This window comes from Molothrus aeneus, chromosome 3 (genome assembly GCF_037042795.1).
Source record: "Molothrus aeneus isolate 106 chromosome 3, BPBGC_Maene_1.0, whole genome shotgun sequence".
In the NCBI taxonomy this organism is placed as follows: Eukaryota; Metazoa; Chordata; class Aves; order Passeriformes; family Icteridae; genus Molothrus; species Molothrus aeneus.
Genome location: NC_089648.1, coordinates 6011798 through 6031019, shown reverse-complemented (window position 1 = coordinate 6031019; position 19222 = coordinate 6011798). Strand labels below are relative to the sequence as shown.

General features: G+C 47.0%; 1 protein-coding gene across 1 annotated transcript; it reads right to left on the bottom strand.

The window, feature by feature from the left end:
- Positions 1-852: 852 nt before the first annotated feature.
- On the bottom strand, positions 853-16876 carry SLC22A7 (solute carrier family 22 member 7). The gene is made up of 10 exons (XM_066547754.1): positions 16499-16876; positions 13587-13690; positions 8984-9138; positions 7441-7609; positions 4940-5057; positions 3989-4098; positions 3688-3902; positions 2718-2826; positions 1188-1394; positions 853-992 (listed from the first exon to the last, which is right to left on the bottom strand). The coding sequence occupies exons 1-10, from the start codon at positions 16874-16876 to the stop codon at positions 929-931; spliced, it is 1629 nt and encodes a 542-aa protein (XP_066403851.1). The 3' UTR covers positions 853-928.
- Between the last annotated feature and the right edge of the window lie 2346 nt (positions 16877-19222).

The window sequence follows — 19222 nt, the reverse complement described above, 5'->3', positions numbered from 1 at the left end:
ATGTGCTGTTTATCAGGATTCCAAAATTATAGGTAATTCCAACTGATAGATAATTTGATGGCTCATCTCTGTTGGTTGCATAATGAAGCACAAGAGGCAAAGATATTCCACAGAGTTAAGATCAATGTGTTAGACCAGTAAGCAGAATGAAGTCCAATAATGGACTGCTCAATATTCCATGCAAAATTCCCTGTAGCCAGGTGGATTTCGGGTTTGGGATTTGTGGGTTTTTTTGGTTTTGTTTTTTGGTTTTGTTTGTTTATTTTTTGTTTTGGTTTGGTTTGGGTTTTTTGTGGGTTTTTTTTCCTACAGCTTAAAGTATAATTATTGCATACACACTAGATTTAAATGCAAAACCTTTTTTCTTCTTCGTGTATGTAGGAAAAATGCTTGCAGTTAACCCATTCTTAGTGGGACTCCTGCATGTGCTTTTTTCTGGCTTTCAGCCTCCGTATGAAAACTGTCCAGACCTCTTCTAAACACAAGAAATATTTCTAGCTACAGTTTATGGTTTAAAATGAACCATAAATTAACACCCAGCTGGATTTATTAGAGCTTATTTGGGTTTGTGTGATTCTCACTCAGTATTTTTCTGGCTGCATTGTTTCTCCAGGTGTAGGAACCAATGCACTGTAGTTTCTGGAAGGCTGCGCATGGATCTGCAAGATCCAAGTCCAACAAGACCAAAGACTGGGAGAGCTTAGCACAAGGTGCCTTTATTTCCACACCCTGTTGGACCTGAGCATCCTTGCTGCTGGCCACACCACAGAGTGGGTTGGCTCCTGCCAGCTGGTGTCCTGATCTGCCTCCTTCCTCCTGTGTCCTCATTCCACTTCCCTTGGGATTGAGATCGGTGGGCAGCAAAGGCTCTTCCCCTGGCATGGCTCAGTTTGTGCAGTCCTCCATGCTGGCTGTCCCACGGGGTTCCTCACTTCAGGAGAGCCTGCAGTGGCACGCCCTCGGGAGTGCTGGCTTCTGGTGGCACTTTTACCCTGCAAGAAAAAAAAAAATCACGTTTGGGCTGATGGGCAGAAAAGCGGGAAGGCCAACAGGCCCACAGGCCAACAACACAACTGGGCTGTCCCTTCTTCCCCTGCCGCCCACAGACGGGGAATTGCAGGCAGCAGAGAGGGATGTCCCCATTCCTCATCAGACTCCAGGGGCAGGGCAGGACGGAGGTGACTCACTGTGGCTTCTCCACGTCCTCGATGCCCTCGGGAAGGCGCGCGTTGAGCGTCTCCGGGAGCAGGAAGGCCGCGGCGCCGCTGCACACGGCCACGGCGCAGTATGTCACCTCGGGCAGGGACCGCCACACCTCGTCCAGCAGGAACACCAGCGGGGCCAGCGCCCCTCCCAGGCGCGCCAGGAACGAGGTGTACCCCATCCCGTTCTGCCTGGAAAGGTGCACACCACCACGGGAAACAGAGGCCTACTTGTGTCATGGCGGACCTCTGCCCTTTTCCCCTCTGCCATTTTCCCTCTGCCATTTTTTTATTTTCTTTCTTCATATCTTCCTAAAATCATCATCATCTATCCCAGAGATCAACTGTAGCTGCTGTGAGAAACAGATTTATGTCTATTGTGAGAAACAAGCTGCAGTTCCACACTTAAGAATACCTGCTCTAAAGCTGTTTCCACTTTAAATGTCTAAAACCCTGAGAGCATTTTCTAATAGTAAGACTAGTGAGTCTTCCAACCTGCTTAGAGTAAATACAAGTTCCTCCTTCTCCCAGGTATTTCTAGGCAGGTGGCATACACTAGAGATACCTGTGAGCATTTTTGGTCAAAGGAAGGAGCTCTTGGAGAGGAGACCAGAAATTAAGACCTAATTTTGAGGGGATGGGTGGCATTTCACACTCATGACAAGGATCCCAGGACCTGCTTGTGCATATACAGAACAAGTACTCCAGAAGGAATGAACAATTTTGTCTTTGCCAATGTCTTTGAGCATGAAAGATACAAACTGATCTGGGATAAGAAACAGCAGACCAGTGTGACTGCTTTGTTTTAAATGTGCATCTTTCCCCATATGCAACAGACCTTTGAAAGCTGAAGGACTAAATGGCAGAGGAGGGTACTCTGGGCAGGAAGGGACAGAAGTGAAGTAGCCCACAAGGCCTGCTGTCATTCATGAGGTTTCTTTCAGACTTCCACAAAGAAATCAGTGAGGTGATGCCCTCCAGCAGACTTAGCTATATCCCCACCTATGCAAATGCTAAATCTGGTGTTATGTTATCATTCCCCAGGTATGTCAAATAAGCTCTGTTTTTCCTCCTGAAAGGCTGGTTAATGCCTGCTTTAATATCATTCAATGTCCAAAAGACTCTCAAACATATGGTAGTATTTGTCTCTTGTAAAATTTTGTATTTCAAGTTATTATTTTCAGGTTCTTTTAACAGTCCCTGACAGATTATAACAGGGAACAAAGACTTTACTAAGCACAGGTGCTTTATGGAGTGCAAAGATATTCCCACACAGAATACTCCTCACCTTTCCATTCATCTTCCTGTCAGCACAACCTAACCACCCACAACCCAGGTGAAAAAAGGGTGGCTTTCTGCCTCTCTCTTGTGAGTATATGAAATCCCTGGAACCTGCTAGTTCCAGAGGCAAGGGGCCAGTGCTGCAGGGTTGTCACCAGCACATCCTGCTGTGCTGATGGCCTGAGCACCCCAGCCAGGCCCTGGGGGTGTGCTCAGCTGGGTGGCATCTCTTACCTCAGAATGGTGGGGTAGAGCTCTGAGGTGTACAGGAAGACGGTGGTGAAGGCAGCTTCTGAGCAACCCTTGCCCAAAATGGCCACTACTGAACGCAGGGAGCTGAAGGCTGGGAGGAAGGAAAGGCATTTATGGCAGTGAGCTGCCTCTGGGAAGGAACTTCCAGGTCTAAGAAGGGAGAAGGTTCAGTGCTCCCACAGACAAAACAGGGAGCTTCATAGCCCTGGAGCTGCTGTCTCCAAAGGCTGGGTCTGCAGGTTTAGTAAGTGTCACAGACATCTTTTATGAAAAATCCTTTCCTTAAGATTTTTCCTCCTGAGAAGCTGAGAGGCCTCAGGAACAAAATGTAAACAATGATTATCTGCTGCTGTGGAATGCAACCGATGCATCTGTGATTGGCCCATGTTGGTTGTTTCTAATTAATGGCCAATCAAAGCCCAGCTGGCTTGGACAGAGAGTCGAGCCACAAACCTTTGTTACCATTCCTTCCTATTCTATTCTTAGCTGGCCTTCTGATGAAACCTTTTTTCTATTCTTTTAGTATAGTTTCAATGTAATTTATATAATAAAATAATAAATCAAGCCTTCTGAAACATGGAGTCAGATCCTCGTCTCTTCCCCAATCCGAAAACCCCTGTGAACACCGTCACAAGTAAGTATTGGCCCAAGTGGGAGCTGAACTGATGACAGGATAGGTCCTGACAGTTCCCATTGGACAAAGTCTCTAATTTGGATAGGCACTGTGTCTTGCCATTGCTGGACCCTTTATCAGTCACAAAACCACCTGCTGTGACCAGACATTGGGGTTAGCCCACATCAGTGACCTTGTCTCGGGGACACCCTTCAGGTAGAGGACTTCCCTACAAAGAATTGCCTGTGGTCAAATCCACGGCTCTCCCTCTCCAGCACTGCACCAAATGGACTCCCTCCCCCTTTAGCAAGTCCTGTGTAGAGCAGAAGGGCCTCTCACACTTGGGAATGATGATGTTGGCTCCTATGCAGACCCCGGCCAGGATGAGTGTCCACGCCTGGCACTGCCGCCGGCCGATTCGGTTCACCAGCACGTACATGACCATCTTGGCTGGAATCTCAATGGCACCAAAGACAAACTGGGAGAGGTAGATGCTGAGCCCAAAGCCAGTCAGGTTCATGCTCAAGCCGTAATAAGAGAAGGCAACACCAAACCTGCAAGGAGTGGGTGGAGATGGGACCGAGGGAAATCCCTCTGGGAGCTGCAGGATGAATTCCCCCTGGGAAGTGACACTGCTTACCACACCACACCAGAACACACAGAGATCTTCCTCAGGACTGGGGTCCTGAACAAGCTGATGTAGGAGTAACTCCCTCCCATGTTTTTGTCTGTTGCCATCCTTGTGAGGGCCTGGCAGAGATGGAAAGAAGGAAATAGCTCAGCTGCTGTTCTGTTAGGATGCATGAAACCCCAGACAGGCTGGGGACTTTGCCCTTCCCAACTTCAGATTTTCCATACATTCCCTTTGCAGAGCCATTCTCTGAGCATACATCTTCAGAGTCATGTTTTCCTACAACTTTACAGGTTGCCTGCTATTTTAGACCTCTTTTTCTTCTCATGGTTTCTTCTTCCCTCTCACCTACATGCCCCATGTAGCAGAGGGGTCTGTAGAGAAATGGCAGATGGAAAAGTCAGCGTTGGCCAGTTCCATCCTCTTCCCCATGTGGCTGCCTGCTGTTGTATGAAGAGCTAGCAGCGAGCTTCATGCTTTGTTCTTAGGAGTGCATTCATTTAAAGGGTAATTATTTATCCATCTACTTATATAAGTACAGAAAACCTTAAAAGTCAAGCACTGAGAAGAAGTTCTTCTTCAGAACTTCAGTGCCTGTGAAGAAGAAGAGACTGCTTGTCCAAAAGGCTTTTTGGCAATTGATTGAGGAGTAAGTACCCGCAGAGTTAATAAGTTCTACTCACTGTGTATTTACTCCAGTGTCCAGTCCACTGAGGCCTCTTGCCATGGCAAAAACAAGTGGAAAGACACTCCACACAATGGATGGGACTTCTGGCCTTATGGGAGCTGAGCTGGAGCTTTATCTTTAGGAGTGAATTTCTGCTTTCTAGAGGAAAATGCCCACAGTGCCCCACAGACCACACTGCAGGATAAGCATTGCTCCAGGTATCAGACAGAAGTAAAACCCAGAGAGACAAAGTGGGAAAACAAGAACGTGTGTCTGGATCTCCAGTTCCTTACCTCTGGTGAGACAGCAAAGTCTTTCCTTCCATTCATTCTTGCACATCTGAGCAGGTGCCTGTGGGCTTGCTTCACTTTGCCCTTGGCTATGAGCCACCTGGCAGACTCTGGGACCCACCTGCAGGTGCAAGGAGAGGAGACTGTTCCTCTTGGAGCTGCCTGTTTTCCACCTCATATCCATGGCTCTGGCATCTTCTCCATGAGACTTCCACCTAAACATAACAACTGTGGTGCATGGGAAGAGTAGTGGGGCACCCTTTTGACAGGTACAGGCTCTTCTACCTCGAAAGGCTGAGCTGGCTGAAGTTTCAAACTCTTACCAATTAAAACTGGCCCCAGGGAGTTTTTATTTACATATTTGTGCTTTCTGGAACTCTTTTAGCTTTGAAATTGTCAGATGTTAAAAACCACAATATAGAAAGGATTCAGTGAGCTCTATACACACTTTGTTAGTTGCTAAAATGATTTGGTTTTCACAATAATCAAAGCCTTCTGCACACTGGATTCTTCCACTAGAACGGTCCTAGACCAGATCCCTACAGTCCGGTGTTTGTGATTCATGTGCCCTAAATCAGGTTACAGAAAAACTAGTGAGCAACTGTTGTCACTATTCAAGCAGGAATTGAAAATTATGTGTAGAGCAAAAATGTTTGGAGAATTGGTCTTGTTGAAAGTTTTCATCTCCTTCCCACAGGCTTGCAACTTTGGGAAATATAAAGAAGGAAAGATGGCATTTTGCACTCATTGCCACTGTCTCTAGAGAGTAATACCATGTCTTTTGCTTGTCTAATGTCTCCACTGAGTTCTGACATTGTGTCAATAATATCTACAGAGTGCTAAATTAGATTTTAATTCCATACTTCAGAGACTTTCAATTTTCTGCAATCACTGACCTTATGGGTGCTTGAAGACTAGAGTATAATTTGTTGGAGAACTAATGTCCATAAAAGATAGTAACATAAGAAGAAAAATCAAATGGTTATGATGAAAAGGGGGGGGGGGTCCAAATGCATCTGTGAATTTTCAGCACTTCCAAGGACTCATTTTTTTATGGCTGGTTGTCTTAGAAAGAGAGCAAAACAACTTGAACTAAAAAAGTCAGCAGGACATGCATTTTAGTTGTGTTGGACTTGATCAGTGAAATACCAGAAGTTACTGTTTAGACTGTCAATGAATCAGCTCTGTATTCTAATTCATATTACTACACAGGGAAATTAAAAAAAAAAAAAAAAGAAGATGGAAAAATTAAAGTTTCTCTGAATAAATGAACCATATCCCGTTTTAAGGCTTAGGAGATGTCAGGTATTCTTAAATAAGGCTACAGGGAGGAAATTGCCCAGAGAAAGCAGGTGTGGATGGTTGCACACCTGAGAAAAGCCTTGGGAAGCACAGAGATAAATGAACTTGACCTAGCCTGAAGGTGTCAGTGGCTTTCATGGAAAATTTGGTATCTTTCCCAGTGAGGTGGGGACAGAGAATGGATAAATGTTTTATCTTGAGTTTACTAAGGATTAAAGCCTGGATCTGGTTGAGTGTTCCTTTATTGGAATCTCTTTTCTTTACTCTGAGCCACGTCTGACAGAGCTGGCAGCACCAAATCCTGCTTCCACCTGTCATCCTAATGCCTCAGCCTCATTCCTGCCTCCTCCTTGTCCCCAAAACTGTGATGTAACCTTGGGAGAGACAAAACCCAGGCCACTCTGTTGGGAAGGATGAGAGTTTGACAAAAAAGTCTCACAGATATGTATGTCTAGCAGAAAGATTTTTAAATGTAGAGTGTGATGAAGGAATAGAGATGGAAGCAAGTTTTGATATAAAAGAAAAGAATTGCTGAGCCAGTCTCACTGGATAACCAAGGAGGCAAAGGCTGTGTTAGTTAGAAAGGTTTTTAATGATTTAGAGCAAAGGATAAGCTTCAAACAAGAAGTTGTTTTTACCAAGCAGAAAGATAGCACAGGCAAACAAGTCAGCAAATGCTGCAAGTAGAAAAAAGGTATCAGAATTTTCTACTGCAAGAAAACTGAAAAACAACTTCTAGCTTAAACTGTAATGTACTAACTTTTAGTGATTGGAGAACAGTAACATGAATATGGTAATTTTAGTAGTTATGATAGGCTATAGATAAAAGTTAAGGTATAGATTGGTTCTACTGTATTAAGATGCTCAACAAAGAAAAGTATAGAATGCATTGTAACCTAAACTCAGGGTCTCCAGGCCTGCCTGCAGCTGGAGCTGACAGCTGTAGGCACAGGCTCTGTCACCCACCACCCTGGGCTGCTGTAACCTCTTGGATGGAATAAACTGCATTTTGGAGAGCCCCTGGAGTCCCACATCCCTCATTTAAGCTCTTACACCACTCCAGTTTTCCAGAGGTGCCACACTTGGGCAATCCAGGTACAAGACACAGATGAATCCTGCTCATCCTGAGGCTACTGAACAACTCCTAGGATCCACAGAGGAGGCCAATCCTAGTGCGCTTCCTTTCTGCTGGCTGCACTCACCACAGGCAGACGATGCTCAGGAGGCAAGGTGCTGTCACAGCCACCAGCAGCCAGTGCCACTCCCTCACCAAGTAGGCTGCCAGGGCCAGCAGCATGTTCCCAATGCTCCAGAAGATGCTGCTCAGGATCCCGGTGAAGGTGCGGTGCTGGACGTCCACCCACTCCATCCCTGCAAGAGGGAGGCAGCATCCAGCTGGGACATGCAGGACTTCTCCAGGCAGGGAGGGCCTGCAGGGCTTTCTAACAAGGGCAAAGCAAGGGAACATCCCTGCTCTGCTCCTTCACAAAGTTCCACTGTTTGGCTGATATTTGGAATATTAAAATATTCAGCCACAGTACTTAGGCTGTTGCAAAGCTGTCAGCCACTAAAATAAAACTTCAGGAAAAGAAATATTGGACGTGTTAAGGAACAGTGCTAAAACCACTCTTGGTGATATTTTTTTTTATCCCATTCAATAGCATTCACTTGGTCTTCTTCATCAACCAGATTTTTTTTTTCCCCTAGCCATCTTGCTTGCACAGTTTCCCATTTCTCTCTCATTTTTCCCATTTCCACTCATTATTTCAGATTAAAGAAATAGATTGGGAAGAATTGTTGTTCACAGGGAGCCCACCCAGAGCAGACAGCAGCAAAAGTGTAAAGCCAGCTGGGGGTCTCCTTGTTTCTGTGTGTGAACTAAAAGCCAGTTTTCCTCCAAAGTTTTGGACATGTTGCTACAACCTCTAGCAATCAGAAATGCCCCTCCCAAGCTCTACTATGACTTGCAGGAATCAACATTTATAGCAATAAAAAAACACAGCAGCCCTTGGGATTTGTCAGGTCTTGTGTGGGCTTCTCCAATGCTGAAGCCATTATAGCTTGATTTTGACTACACCTGCAAAAATCCTGGAAATTTCTGCTGCAACTGTTAATTGTTCTTGGGTACAACACTTTTTGCCCAGTATGTCCCAACTGTATCTACAAAATTATCCAGTGGTTTACCGGATATCCTGAAATCTGGAGCTTGTTTTTATTATGTAATCACCCAAATTCTTCAGCTTCAGTTTTGCCTAGCTCTGCGTAATTTGTAAAAAATTTTTTGGTAGTTCTTCTCATTGTAGAATACAGATTGGCAGCTTGTGAGCCAACTCGAATCTGGGGAAGCAGAAACACCCTGTCAATGACCCACCATCCTCTCGTGCTGAGGACAGGGCAATGCTGGATTGCCCAAACAGTGCTTGAAAGGTGAGAACTTTGTATGAGTGGAAAAGGGGCAGAGACTTTGGAGTGTGGCTTTGATTGTGTGGATGACACTTGACAGGAATTGGGTGGCTTGTTGCAACAGAAGTACTAACAAGTGGTTGCTGTATTTTGAATAGACTGTTAAATATTAATTAGACCAACAGCAAATTGTAATTCTGGGCTCCTTGCAAGAGGGAAATCGCACGCGCGGCGATTCCCAGACCCCTGTTCCTACCAAGCCTGTCCTGCCTGGTAGAGAATTCCCTTGCCACCCACTGTCTGCCAGGAGCCCCCCTGACAGCCACAGCCCCCCACACTCACCCAGAGGCAGGACAATCAGGGACAGGCCACTCAGGGCCACCCCGGTGAGGGTCCGTGTGACGGCCAGCATCATGTAGGACACGGAAGCGGCGCTCAGCATCCCAAAAACCAGGGAGCACACCAGGGACAGCTGCAGCATGGTCTTCCTTCCAAACCTGCCACGAGCACAGGCTGGGTTACACTGGCTGGAAACCTGTCATGGGAGCAGGGTTTGAAATGGGCAAACCAGAGATTTTAGAGGAAAATTAAAGGATACAACATGCTGGAGAGGAAAAAAATTGTTCTGGATCAAGCTGGTGCAATCCCATGCAGATCCCACCCCATAAACTTTGGGAATCTCCAGTGGAAAGAGCAGTGCTGCTCAGAACAACAAATCTGGCTCTCCTGGCCCACACCACCACCAAAAGCAGTGATGCCAGCTTGAAATCCCGTGTTGCTGTCACACCCTGCTCCCTCCAGTGTCCGTGTCCTTCTCCCATGGCTTACTCAGGTCTGGCCACTGCCACCACTCTCAAGGAGGTGACAGAGCCGTGACACTTTCACCCTGCTCCTTGGAAGGAAAAGGAAGGAATCCAATTGTCTGCCCACATGTGCAAATAGCCCTGAAATCCTAAGGGGTTTCTGAGGGATCTGCAGGGTGTTGTTCCCCTGGGGTTTCCTTACCCCCTTGTCCAGAGTCCTGTGCGGAGAATGTGGAGAAATACAAAACATCAAATGCACACAAATGCAAAATAAATGTACAGATACACACAGACAGACACTCTCACAGACAGAGAAATATGTCTGCATGTATTTCTACACAACCTACGAAAATCTAAAAATCAAAATGGGGCACAAGGTGTCAGTCTCCTGATGAACATCAGCACTGCATGTTAGGAAAGCTGAGGCTCAAGCAGCAGTAGTAGATTAAGCCTTCCTGCAGGTGATGTTCAGTGCACAAGGACTGAAATCCTGCTCTGATCCTGGCATTGGGGCTCTCCCAGTGCCCCCCTGAGAAGGATGGTGGCAGGAACAATTGCTCCAGGGGAAAAAGTAGTGTGCCAGGACATAATGCCACAGTAACATTCCCAAAAATAATAATAAAAAAAATTACTTCATTCAGCAGGTGATAAATGAACCTACTGGCAAACTCCCCAACTTGTGGCTTGGCTACGGGGAGTTTGCTGGATCTGCTTTGAAATTTAGGCTGGGACAGTTTGTAAAAGACACCTTGATGCCCCAGGGTGAGAACAGAAAGCACCAGAAACCCCCCAGAGCTGGATCCAGTTTCCAATGTGTACCTGCCCAAGAAAGAAGATACATTTTGTAAATGAAGATTTTCCTTGAAAATACAGTAAGGAGGGTATAAAACCATGATATTCCCTGCAGGAGTCAAGGCAGCTATTTAAGGAACCATTACTACACTCTCAGCAAATGCACACTACTTGCTAGGAAAACCAGGAGTGAGATGCCAGGACTGAACTGCAGGATAGAGGGAGGCTGCTAGAAATAATGCCATTAAAATTGTCTTCAAAGAGAGTGGTAGGAAAGCACAACTTCTGAAAGACTGTAGAAAAGACAATAAAAAGGAGCAGACTGCAGAAACATAAAAATTAATAAAAAAGCCATTTTCATAAAGAAAACCCCAACAATCTGGAAGTCTGCCAAAGCATTATTGAACCAATTCAGTACAAGGACAAAGTACAAAAGGAGTCTTTGGAGAAGAGCAGACAATAACAGAAACAATATACATGTTATATATATATTGCTTCTGTTATTATTTCTGTCACACATATTGTGTATATGTGTATATATATATGGTTTTTTTTCATACATTTGTTCACAGTGAAGGTTTTTGGAGGGTTTACCTGGGTCAAATTTGTCAGTGGAGTAGATCTCAAATCCAAATACCTATAATGGCTTAGAAAAAACCTGAACCTGAACAGTAGCAAAATGCCAGATGATTTTCCCCCTGGAGCACCAGAGATGAAACCTCTGCCTCACTGTTAGCACAAAGAAGTGGGATCTCATCTCTGTCAGAGAAAAGAAGGGTTGCTAATGGGAGGTCAGCTTTAAAGAGATGATAGGGGAGATGTGGGGGGTGATATCTGAGGTTTAATCTAATGATCCTTAATTTTCCTCTTGCTTCCCTAACCACTACTCACTGCTGTGTGGATGTTTGCCCAGAGCAGAATTGTGTTTTGCTGTATAATGCCAAAATCTTCCTACTGAGTAGCTGTGGTCGGTTCAGAGCCTCCATTTTAAATGAGAGGTTTAAATTGTTTCTCTATTTTAGATTGATCTGCCCTGATTGTCTCATCCAGTCACAGAGTCCTTTAACCCCTTCTGCAAAGTCTCCAGCCTCTGGCCTCATCTCTGCCAGACTCAGCATCCCCTCCCCACTTGCTCCCTTCCCAGATTATTTATGAATGCACTTAAAAGCACAAAATTCCAAGCACAGGCCGCTCCCCTGTCATAATGGAGCACTTGCATTTCCTCTCTTCTTCCTGGCTTTTACTAATTTAGTCATGCTGAGACCTTCCTTCTTACTCTGGGGCAGCTCAGTGTCTGAAGGAGTGTTTGATAAGGAGGCTGAGGTGGTGTCTCCCCTGCTGACATGCCTGTTGATCCATGCAAAGAATTCCTGCACAATTTTAAGGCTCGGATCTTTTGGAAAACCCCTGCTGATTCTTCACTGCTGTGTCCTACCTCCCCCTGGGGCTCTGGCTCCACCTTTCAGAGGAGTTTCTGCCAATTTGCCTGGTGCAGACAGAGGTCAGGCTGCCTGGCACTCCTGAGATCTTATTTGTACACCAGCTAAAAGCTTTTCTGTCCCCAAGATGCTGCAGGGCTCCAGGACAATGTCTCCTTACTCCTGGAATTTAACTGGCATTCCTCTGGTGTCTTCCTCTCTGCCTTCTTCTGTCAGCTCATTTCAAAGCTCCAGCTCCAGCACCTGCCTCTACACATTCTCCCACTGTGAGCACAGGCTCATTTATGTCTCACACTACAGACTTTTTATTCCCAGATGCTCCTTGTATGCCTTGATCCTCTGCTGGCTCTTCCCCTCTCACAATCCATTTGTGAAACAAATTACTTTTCATTTTGTGCTACCTTGTGTTATCTTATTTTCTGCCATATTTTGTCCTGCTCCTTTTCTCAGTTCTGAATTTCTCCCCCCTCCAGCTGTGCAATAAAACTATTGTAGATACAAAGCCAAGGCACACAGTTTGAAAATCATGCAGGTGCCTTGGGTCCTTGTACAAGCATAGCCATGTACCCACGGGAAAAGACATGGATGTAAAAATTCCCATCTGCAGCACTAAAGTCTCTGGGTCCTTCACACCTCAGGCTCCCCTCTGCAGTGATTCTGCAGCTTGCTGTACTCTAATTCCTCCCAGAGGAAGGAAAAGCAGGAAGCAGTTTCCCAATAATGAATAATGTAAGGGAACAGCACATCCCAACTGCGGGCCTGGACTCTCTGTCCTCTGATGGGTTTCCTGGTTTTGCTGCTTGCAAAAATATTTAGTTTCTTATCTGATGCCCTTTCTAGATTATTACTTGGATTTATTTTTCAGGTTTATATCGTCACATCCTAACATTTAACCAGAGAGAGCAGCTTTGTTTCTGTTTCCTTCATTGCTTCACCTCTTCCTTAAGGAATAAATACCTCCCTGCTTGAAAAAAATATCCTTTACCCCAATTCTCTAGGAATGACAGAGTCAGATTTTGCTTGCTGGAAACTTGTCACAGACATCTTTTATGAAAAATCCTTTCCTTAGGATTTTTCCTCCTGAGAAGCTGAGAGGCCTCAGGAACAAAATGTAAACATTGATTATCTGCTGCTGTGGAATGCAACAGGTGGATCTGTGATTAGCCCATGTTGGATGTTTCTAATTAATGGTAAATCACAGCCCAGCTGACTTGGACAGAGAGTCTGAGCCACAAACCTTTATTATCATTCTTTCCTTTTCTATTCTTAGCTGGCCTTCTGATGACATCTTTTCTTTTATTCTTTTAGTATAGTTTTAATATAATTTATATAATAAAATAATAAATCAAGCCTTCTGAAACATGGAGTCAGATCCTCGTCTCTTCCCTCATCCTAAGCCCCCTGTGAACGCCGTCACAGAAACTCTTTTGAGCTATGGCAAGAAATTCCTCTGAGCTCCTCACTTGTGTGTTATTAGCCAGTTTGGGTATGATTTGCAAGGAGTTAATTTGTGTATAATTTGCAAGGAGTTCACTCTTTTAGCCTTTTTGTCCAGCTTTGTATCAATCAGCTCACTCGATTTTTAGACTGAAACTGGTCTGGCAGACTGATTTTTTTTTGTTGTTGGTTTTTTTTATTGCTCCTGCAGCACTTCTGACCACAGTCAGCAGTGCATCTGACTCCTGCCCAAGGCCAGAGCTGCTTCTCTGATCCGGGAAGCATTTAGTGGCTCACTGATCCAGGAAGCATTTACTCCCTCGAATCCAATTTCCCAGTGAGAGGCTGGATCTCCCTTCGCAGTCGCCTTTTGTCCTTTCCCCACCCCTCTGACTGCCTGTTGGAGGTGACATGTTTGTGGCATTCTTTCTGTGAAGCTGAGGCCCTGCAGGAGCAGCCTGGGAGGGCTCAAACCTGTCGGAGAGGTCCCCGAACACCATGGCCCCCACGGTGACGCCGATGAAGAAGAAGGTTGCTGTTGCCTGGTTCAGCCCACGCTGCTCACACACGAGGTCCCACTGAAACACAAGGCCAAAATGACACTTTAGTGCCCAGCCCAGTCCCTGCTGCCTTCTCACACTCCTTCATTCCAGTGCTCTTTCATTCTGTTGTGTCGTGCAGTTTGTATCTGCTGAGTCTGAGGGACCAGTGGGATCCTGCACTAAAGTGCACATCAGACAGTGCCAGAGTCCTGGGAAATGGAAAGGTGCATCTTACAGAAGTCCCAGTTATCCATCCCTGCTGTGACAGCCTCTCTGTGAACACTTCATGGAATCACAGAACCGTAGAAGATGCTGAGTTGGAAGGGACCCATCAGGGTCATCGAGTCCAACTCCTGGCCCTGCACAGGACACTCCAAAAGTCACCCCAAGTGCCTGAGATTTTTGTCCAAATGCTTCTGGACCTCTGTCACTCTAATGCTGTGACCACCGCCCTGGAGAGCCTGCTCCAGTACCCAACCACCCTCTGGGTGAAAAACTTTTCTCTGATATCCAAACAAAACCTCCCCTGACTCAACTTCAGGCCATTCCATGGATCCTGTCACTGGTCACCACAGGGAAAAGAGCAGTGTCTGCTCCTCCACTTCCCCTTGTGGGGATGTTGAAGACCCCAATGAATCTCCCCTCAGTCTCCTCCAGGCTGGACAGACCAAGTGCCCTCAGCCACTCCTCGTATGGTTTCCTCTCCAGACCCTTCACCATCCTCGTGGCTGTCCTTTGAATGCTCTCCAGTAGCTGAAAATTGAATATTTTATATTGTGGTGCCCAAAACTGCCCCCAGGACCCGAGGTGAGGCTGGCCCAGTGCAGAGCAGAGCAGATCAGGACAATCCCCTCCTTTGACTCGTTGGTGATGCTGTGCCTGATGCACCCCAGGACAGGGCTGGGCATCAGAAAACTTTCCTGTGGACCACACACGGAGAGTTCCCCATTTTCTTCTCCTGACCCCTGCCAGACCTGCCCAGGTGCAAGTCTCTCCCCCAGCTCCCTCTGTTGTGCCCTGAGAGTGTCCTGGTGAGCTGGGCATTGGCAGGGTGCAGTGAGCTGTCACAGCCCTCAGTGAGCACTGGGCACAGTTGTGGTGATAACCAGTTCCTCTTGCCCTGACCAGTTTCCTTGGAAGCTGTCTGTGCAGGGAAGAAGGAAAATCTTTCCATTGCTTTCCCACTCCATTGTTGTCTCTGCTTTTTCCTCTTTCCCATCTCATTTCCCCTCCTGCTCCACTCCTTCCCTTGCTTCCCTCACTTCCTTCAGTCTTTACTCCTCACATGGATGAAAAATCCTAATGGAATAGGCAGGATGCTGCCAAACAGGCAGGAGGAACTGGCAGAGGATAACTGGATGTACAGACAACTTCAAACTGACCAGTTTCCTTGGAAGCTGTCTGTGCAGGGAAGAAGGAGGGCAGAGGAGAGGTAAGGTCAAATACTTGCTCTTAATACTAACCCATTGATTTCTTACTGAGGAGTTGGTTTGGACATCCATCCTAATTAAGCTAATGAGCATAATTTTACTTTGTTTGAAGTGCAAATATCACAGATCTCTACAGAATGCAGAGGTAATTTTCTCTGTGTGCAAATGTGGCAAAATTTAATCATCAACCCAGACTTGCAGCCTCTCTGATGAGGCCAGCTAGACCTCGAGCAACCTTTCTTGCTACAGGAGCAGAATTCCAGAGAAAGTCGCGGTCCCTTGCAGGGGTCCCAAGGCCTCTGGCCATGGGAGCAGCATCACGAGGCTCCATGCAAGAGTTCCTCCTTCTACCCCCTCCCTTCTTCACATCTTCAGCACAGAAATGAGGTGCAGACCCAGGGCACACACAACCCTCACCCCTGTGAGGAGCAGGAGTGTTTGGGTGGTGGGGAGGAAGCACCAGCTCCAGGCTAAGATTTGTCCCTGCTCCCACTGAAACACCCAGCACTATCCTTCTAACCCAGCTGTGCCCCTTTTGCCTGACCAAACTTCCCCTTCCCTGAGACCTTGGGTGGACTGCTTCACAAGGAAAGTAAAGCATTAACACCCAGAGGTATCACTGCTAGCGCTGGAAAACTGTTTCAGAAGGTGGGTGGTTAATATTTGATGGGCAGGGACCTTTTGCAGGCTCAAGGTTATGGCTGGCTACGAGCTCAGTGGAAGAGCCTTAGAGAGAACATTGGATTTGGGAGAGAGATAGAGAGGCAGCACAACCCTGGGGAGAAAAGAGAAGAGAAAAGAGAAAAAAGAGAAGAGAAGAGAAGAGAAGAGAAGAGAAGAGAAGAGAAGAGAAGAGAAGAGAAGAGAAGAGAAGAGAAGAGAAGAGAAGAGAAGAGAAGAGAAGAGAAGAGAAGAGAAGAGAAGAGAAGAGAAGAGAAGAGAAGAGAAGAGAAGGAGAACACCAGTGAGGAGGGGTGGCCAAGGGAATAGAAGTTATAAAGTGTTTGGAAAGCCAAGAAAGGAAATCAAGAGCTCATGTGAAACCCTGACAGGATGCAATCTTGTGCAAATGCCACACAGAGAAAATCCTATATCTGTGTCTTTCCACTGCCTTCTGACCCCCTCCCAAATCTCTCAATCATCTGGAGAAATCTGGATGATTATAAGGAGAAATGTTGGCATCAATCTAAGCAAGAGGAGATGCTCACAAAAATAATATTAATAAATGTTAGCTCCTATACTGAGCTTCAGAGAGCTTCCCCCTCCCAGGACATCTTCTCTGAGCAGGTCATGTCCACTGGCTGCAATGCACAGATTCCCTTCTCATTCTGTGCACTCAGCAAACACCTCTCCATCTCCTCCTCAAAGCACAGAGCTAATTTCAATTTTGGCTGGATCCCAGGCCAGGAATTACCTGGGTGGAGATGGTGGAGGTGAACTGAGAGTGGTCATAGACCCATCCGTGCTGGCAGTGCTGGATGATGGATTTGTTCTCTGGCTGCAGAGAGGAGTTGAGCAGCAGGTGGAACTGGGGCTGTGAGAACATCTCACAGGAGCTGAAAGTGCCGTCGGGCTTCCGAGGGATGCTGATGAGCAGAACTTCCTCCGTGGTGAGATTCACAAATGCCTCTTGGTGTGGAATTGCACAGTGATGAGAGGGGGTGGCAGCAAGAAAATTGTGCAGCAGGAAATGCATGGGAAGGTTGATTCTTGCGAGGCAGAGGATAGCCAAAATCAAAATCTGGAATCTGCCAAAGCCCCCAGTTTCCAGCAGGAGATCCTCAAATTTCATCTTTTTTTTTTTTTCCTGTGGAGTTTGCTCATTCAGAGCAGCTAGGTACCAAGGAGCAGCAACATGAGCTTGAAAAGCAGCCTCTGCTCTTGGAGCTCAACTTCCCATGGCTTTTCATACAGGCACCTCTTTGGACTTTGAGACCTTGCTGAAAGGTGTCAAAAGTCACAGTGGAGCTCTCCATTTAGGGCATAGCCAAAGAAATGATCCTGTGTGCCCACAACACATCCCTTGCAAATGGACCCAGCACAGAGCACCTGATCCTTTTGGAGTCCTTTCCTCCTGCTGTGGTTTTGGAGAGGGACATCTGCATTAGGAAGGGAGGCTGTGGGGACACTCTCATTTCTCATGTGAAGGTCCTGCAGCAAACTCTGCCTGCTGTGAGCTGGTCACCAGCCAGACCTGCTGGACTGTGACAGAGGCCTTGGGAGGAGCAGGGGTGTCCCACTGGGTCAGGGCATCCAAGGACAGCAAGCCTGGCTGCTGAGCACCAGCCAAGTGTGTTTTGGTGTGCTTTGTGTCAAGCCATGCCCTTGGAGCAGGGAGGGTAGAGCGGCTGCCTGGAAGGGAGATGTGTCTCAGGGCGGGTGCAAGCAGGGAGGTGTGTGTGCCCTTTGGGTGGGTGAGGGCCACCTGCTCACCTGTGCCCTGTAAAGAATGGAAAAAGTGAAAAGTCCTTTTCTCCTGGATGCCTGGAAAGGTGTTTTGCCAGGACAAAGGCAAGGAGTTGCAGTGCTGGCAGGCAGAGAGGCTGCACCTCTCATGCTGGGGGCCCTGACACACTCTGCAGGGTCCAGTCCTGTGCTGGTGTGCTCTGGGGACAGAGGTGACAGCCAAAGGAGTGAATGTGCAGCACCTGCCAGGTGCTGCTGCCTCTGCTGCACAGACTGGGGATGAGATTGGGGCAGTTGAACTCAAAGCAGTGGGAGAAAGGGCTGACTCTCCCTGGGGACCTCCTCCTGCAAGTGCCTTCACACCTGGGACAAGACATGAGCCTGCTCTCCTTGCAGCAGGTGCTCCAGGCAGGCTGGGCCCATGGGGACAGCACATCCCAGAAGGTTGTGTCCTAAGCTCAGGGGGCAGAGCATCACACAGCAAGCAGGGGCAGCACCCTGCAAAGGCTACAGATGAAGAAGCAGAGCAGTGGAGCTGCTGAGAGCTCGCTCTGAGTTATCTCCCACTGCATTTTCACCCTCTGTACCTCTCTCCTTGCTGTCTCTGCCCTCCCTCCTCCACCAGCCCTGCACTCCTGAGTGCTGGTAGGTGCTGATGCATCATCTCCAGCCTTTCTCCAAGCTGTTTCCCCAGGACATGCTCTGCTTTAAAGCAGCTCCAGTTTGGCCATTCACATGAGAACAGGGTTGTTTGGTGTTGGGATGCAGGCACAGCAAGGGTCTGGGCTCAGGGAATGCTGGAAGTGGTGCTGACTGCCAGGAGCTGCCTGTCTGCACTGCCTTGCCCTGCAGCCAAGGGTTGCAGAGCAACAGGTAGGGATGAGGAGATCCAAAAGAGCTTTTCCAAAAGGGCTCCTGCTGTGGCTGATGGCCCAGACTGTGTGTTGCCCAGACACGAAGCGCTGCGAGGGCACAGAGCAGAATAACACCACGATCTGTGACCTTAGGAGACATTTTCCCCTTTCAGCAGCATACCTGGCCACCCATGTTTCACTAATGTGCTGCCCCAGTGCCATGGTATGAGCCATTTCAGTGCTCATCCCAGGAGAGGCACACAGGAGTGAAGCAGGGACACCTGACAATGCTGTGCCTCCAGGGTTACAGTTTAAACTGAAGTTGAACTAAAGGACAAATGATTTTTTTCATCACCAGTCTTCTAAGAGCAAGGGAGAGAAACTCTAATAGATGTGCTGCTGAATATTTAAACTGCAAACAGATCCAGCCTCCCCAGTCAGAAGTGAGATTATGGATCACTGTTCTGCAACTCCTGGGGCTCTGCTGCTCCTACTGCATTCCTTGAAATGTACATTGCTCTATTTCTTGGACCCAAATGTGCTCCTTCAACCAGTCACCAGCTTTAGTTAATGGCCAACACATGTGCAAGGTCTGTGACTGACTTGACTGAATTAACAACTTGGTTAATTAGACCTGGCTCAAACTGCTTGGCCATGCCTGGTGAGAGCAGCCAGACTCCTGTGCTGCTGCTGCTGTCACAAATAATGCTGAAAGGAAGAGTTTACTTTTTACTTCACACATCTAACACTTTCTTCTGCAGTCTTTCTGCTCCTTTTCAGGATGCCAACTACTTGTTGAGAGGGGTGGATTATTAAATTACTTGGTCACTAAGGTGTTAGCTTTTCTGTTTCCAGCAGTAATTTCCTAACACCTTCTA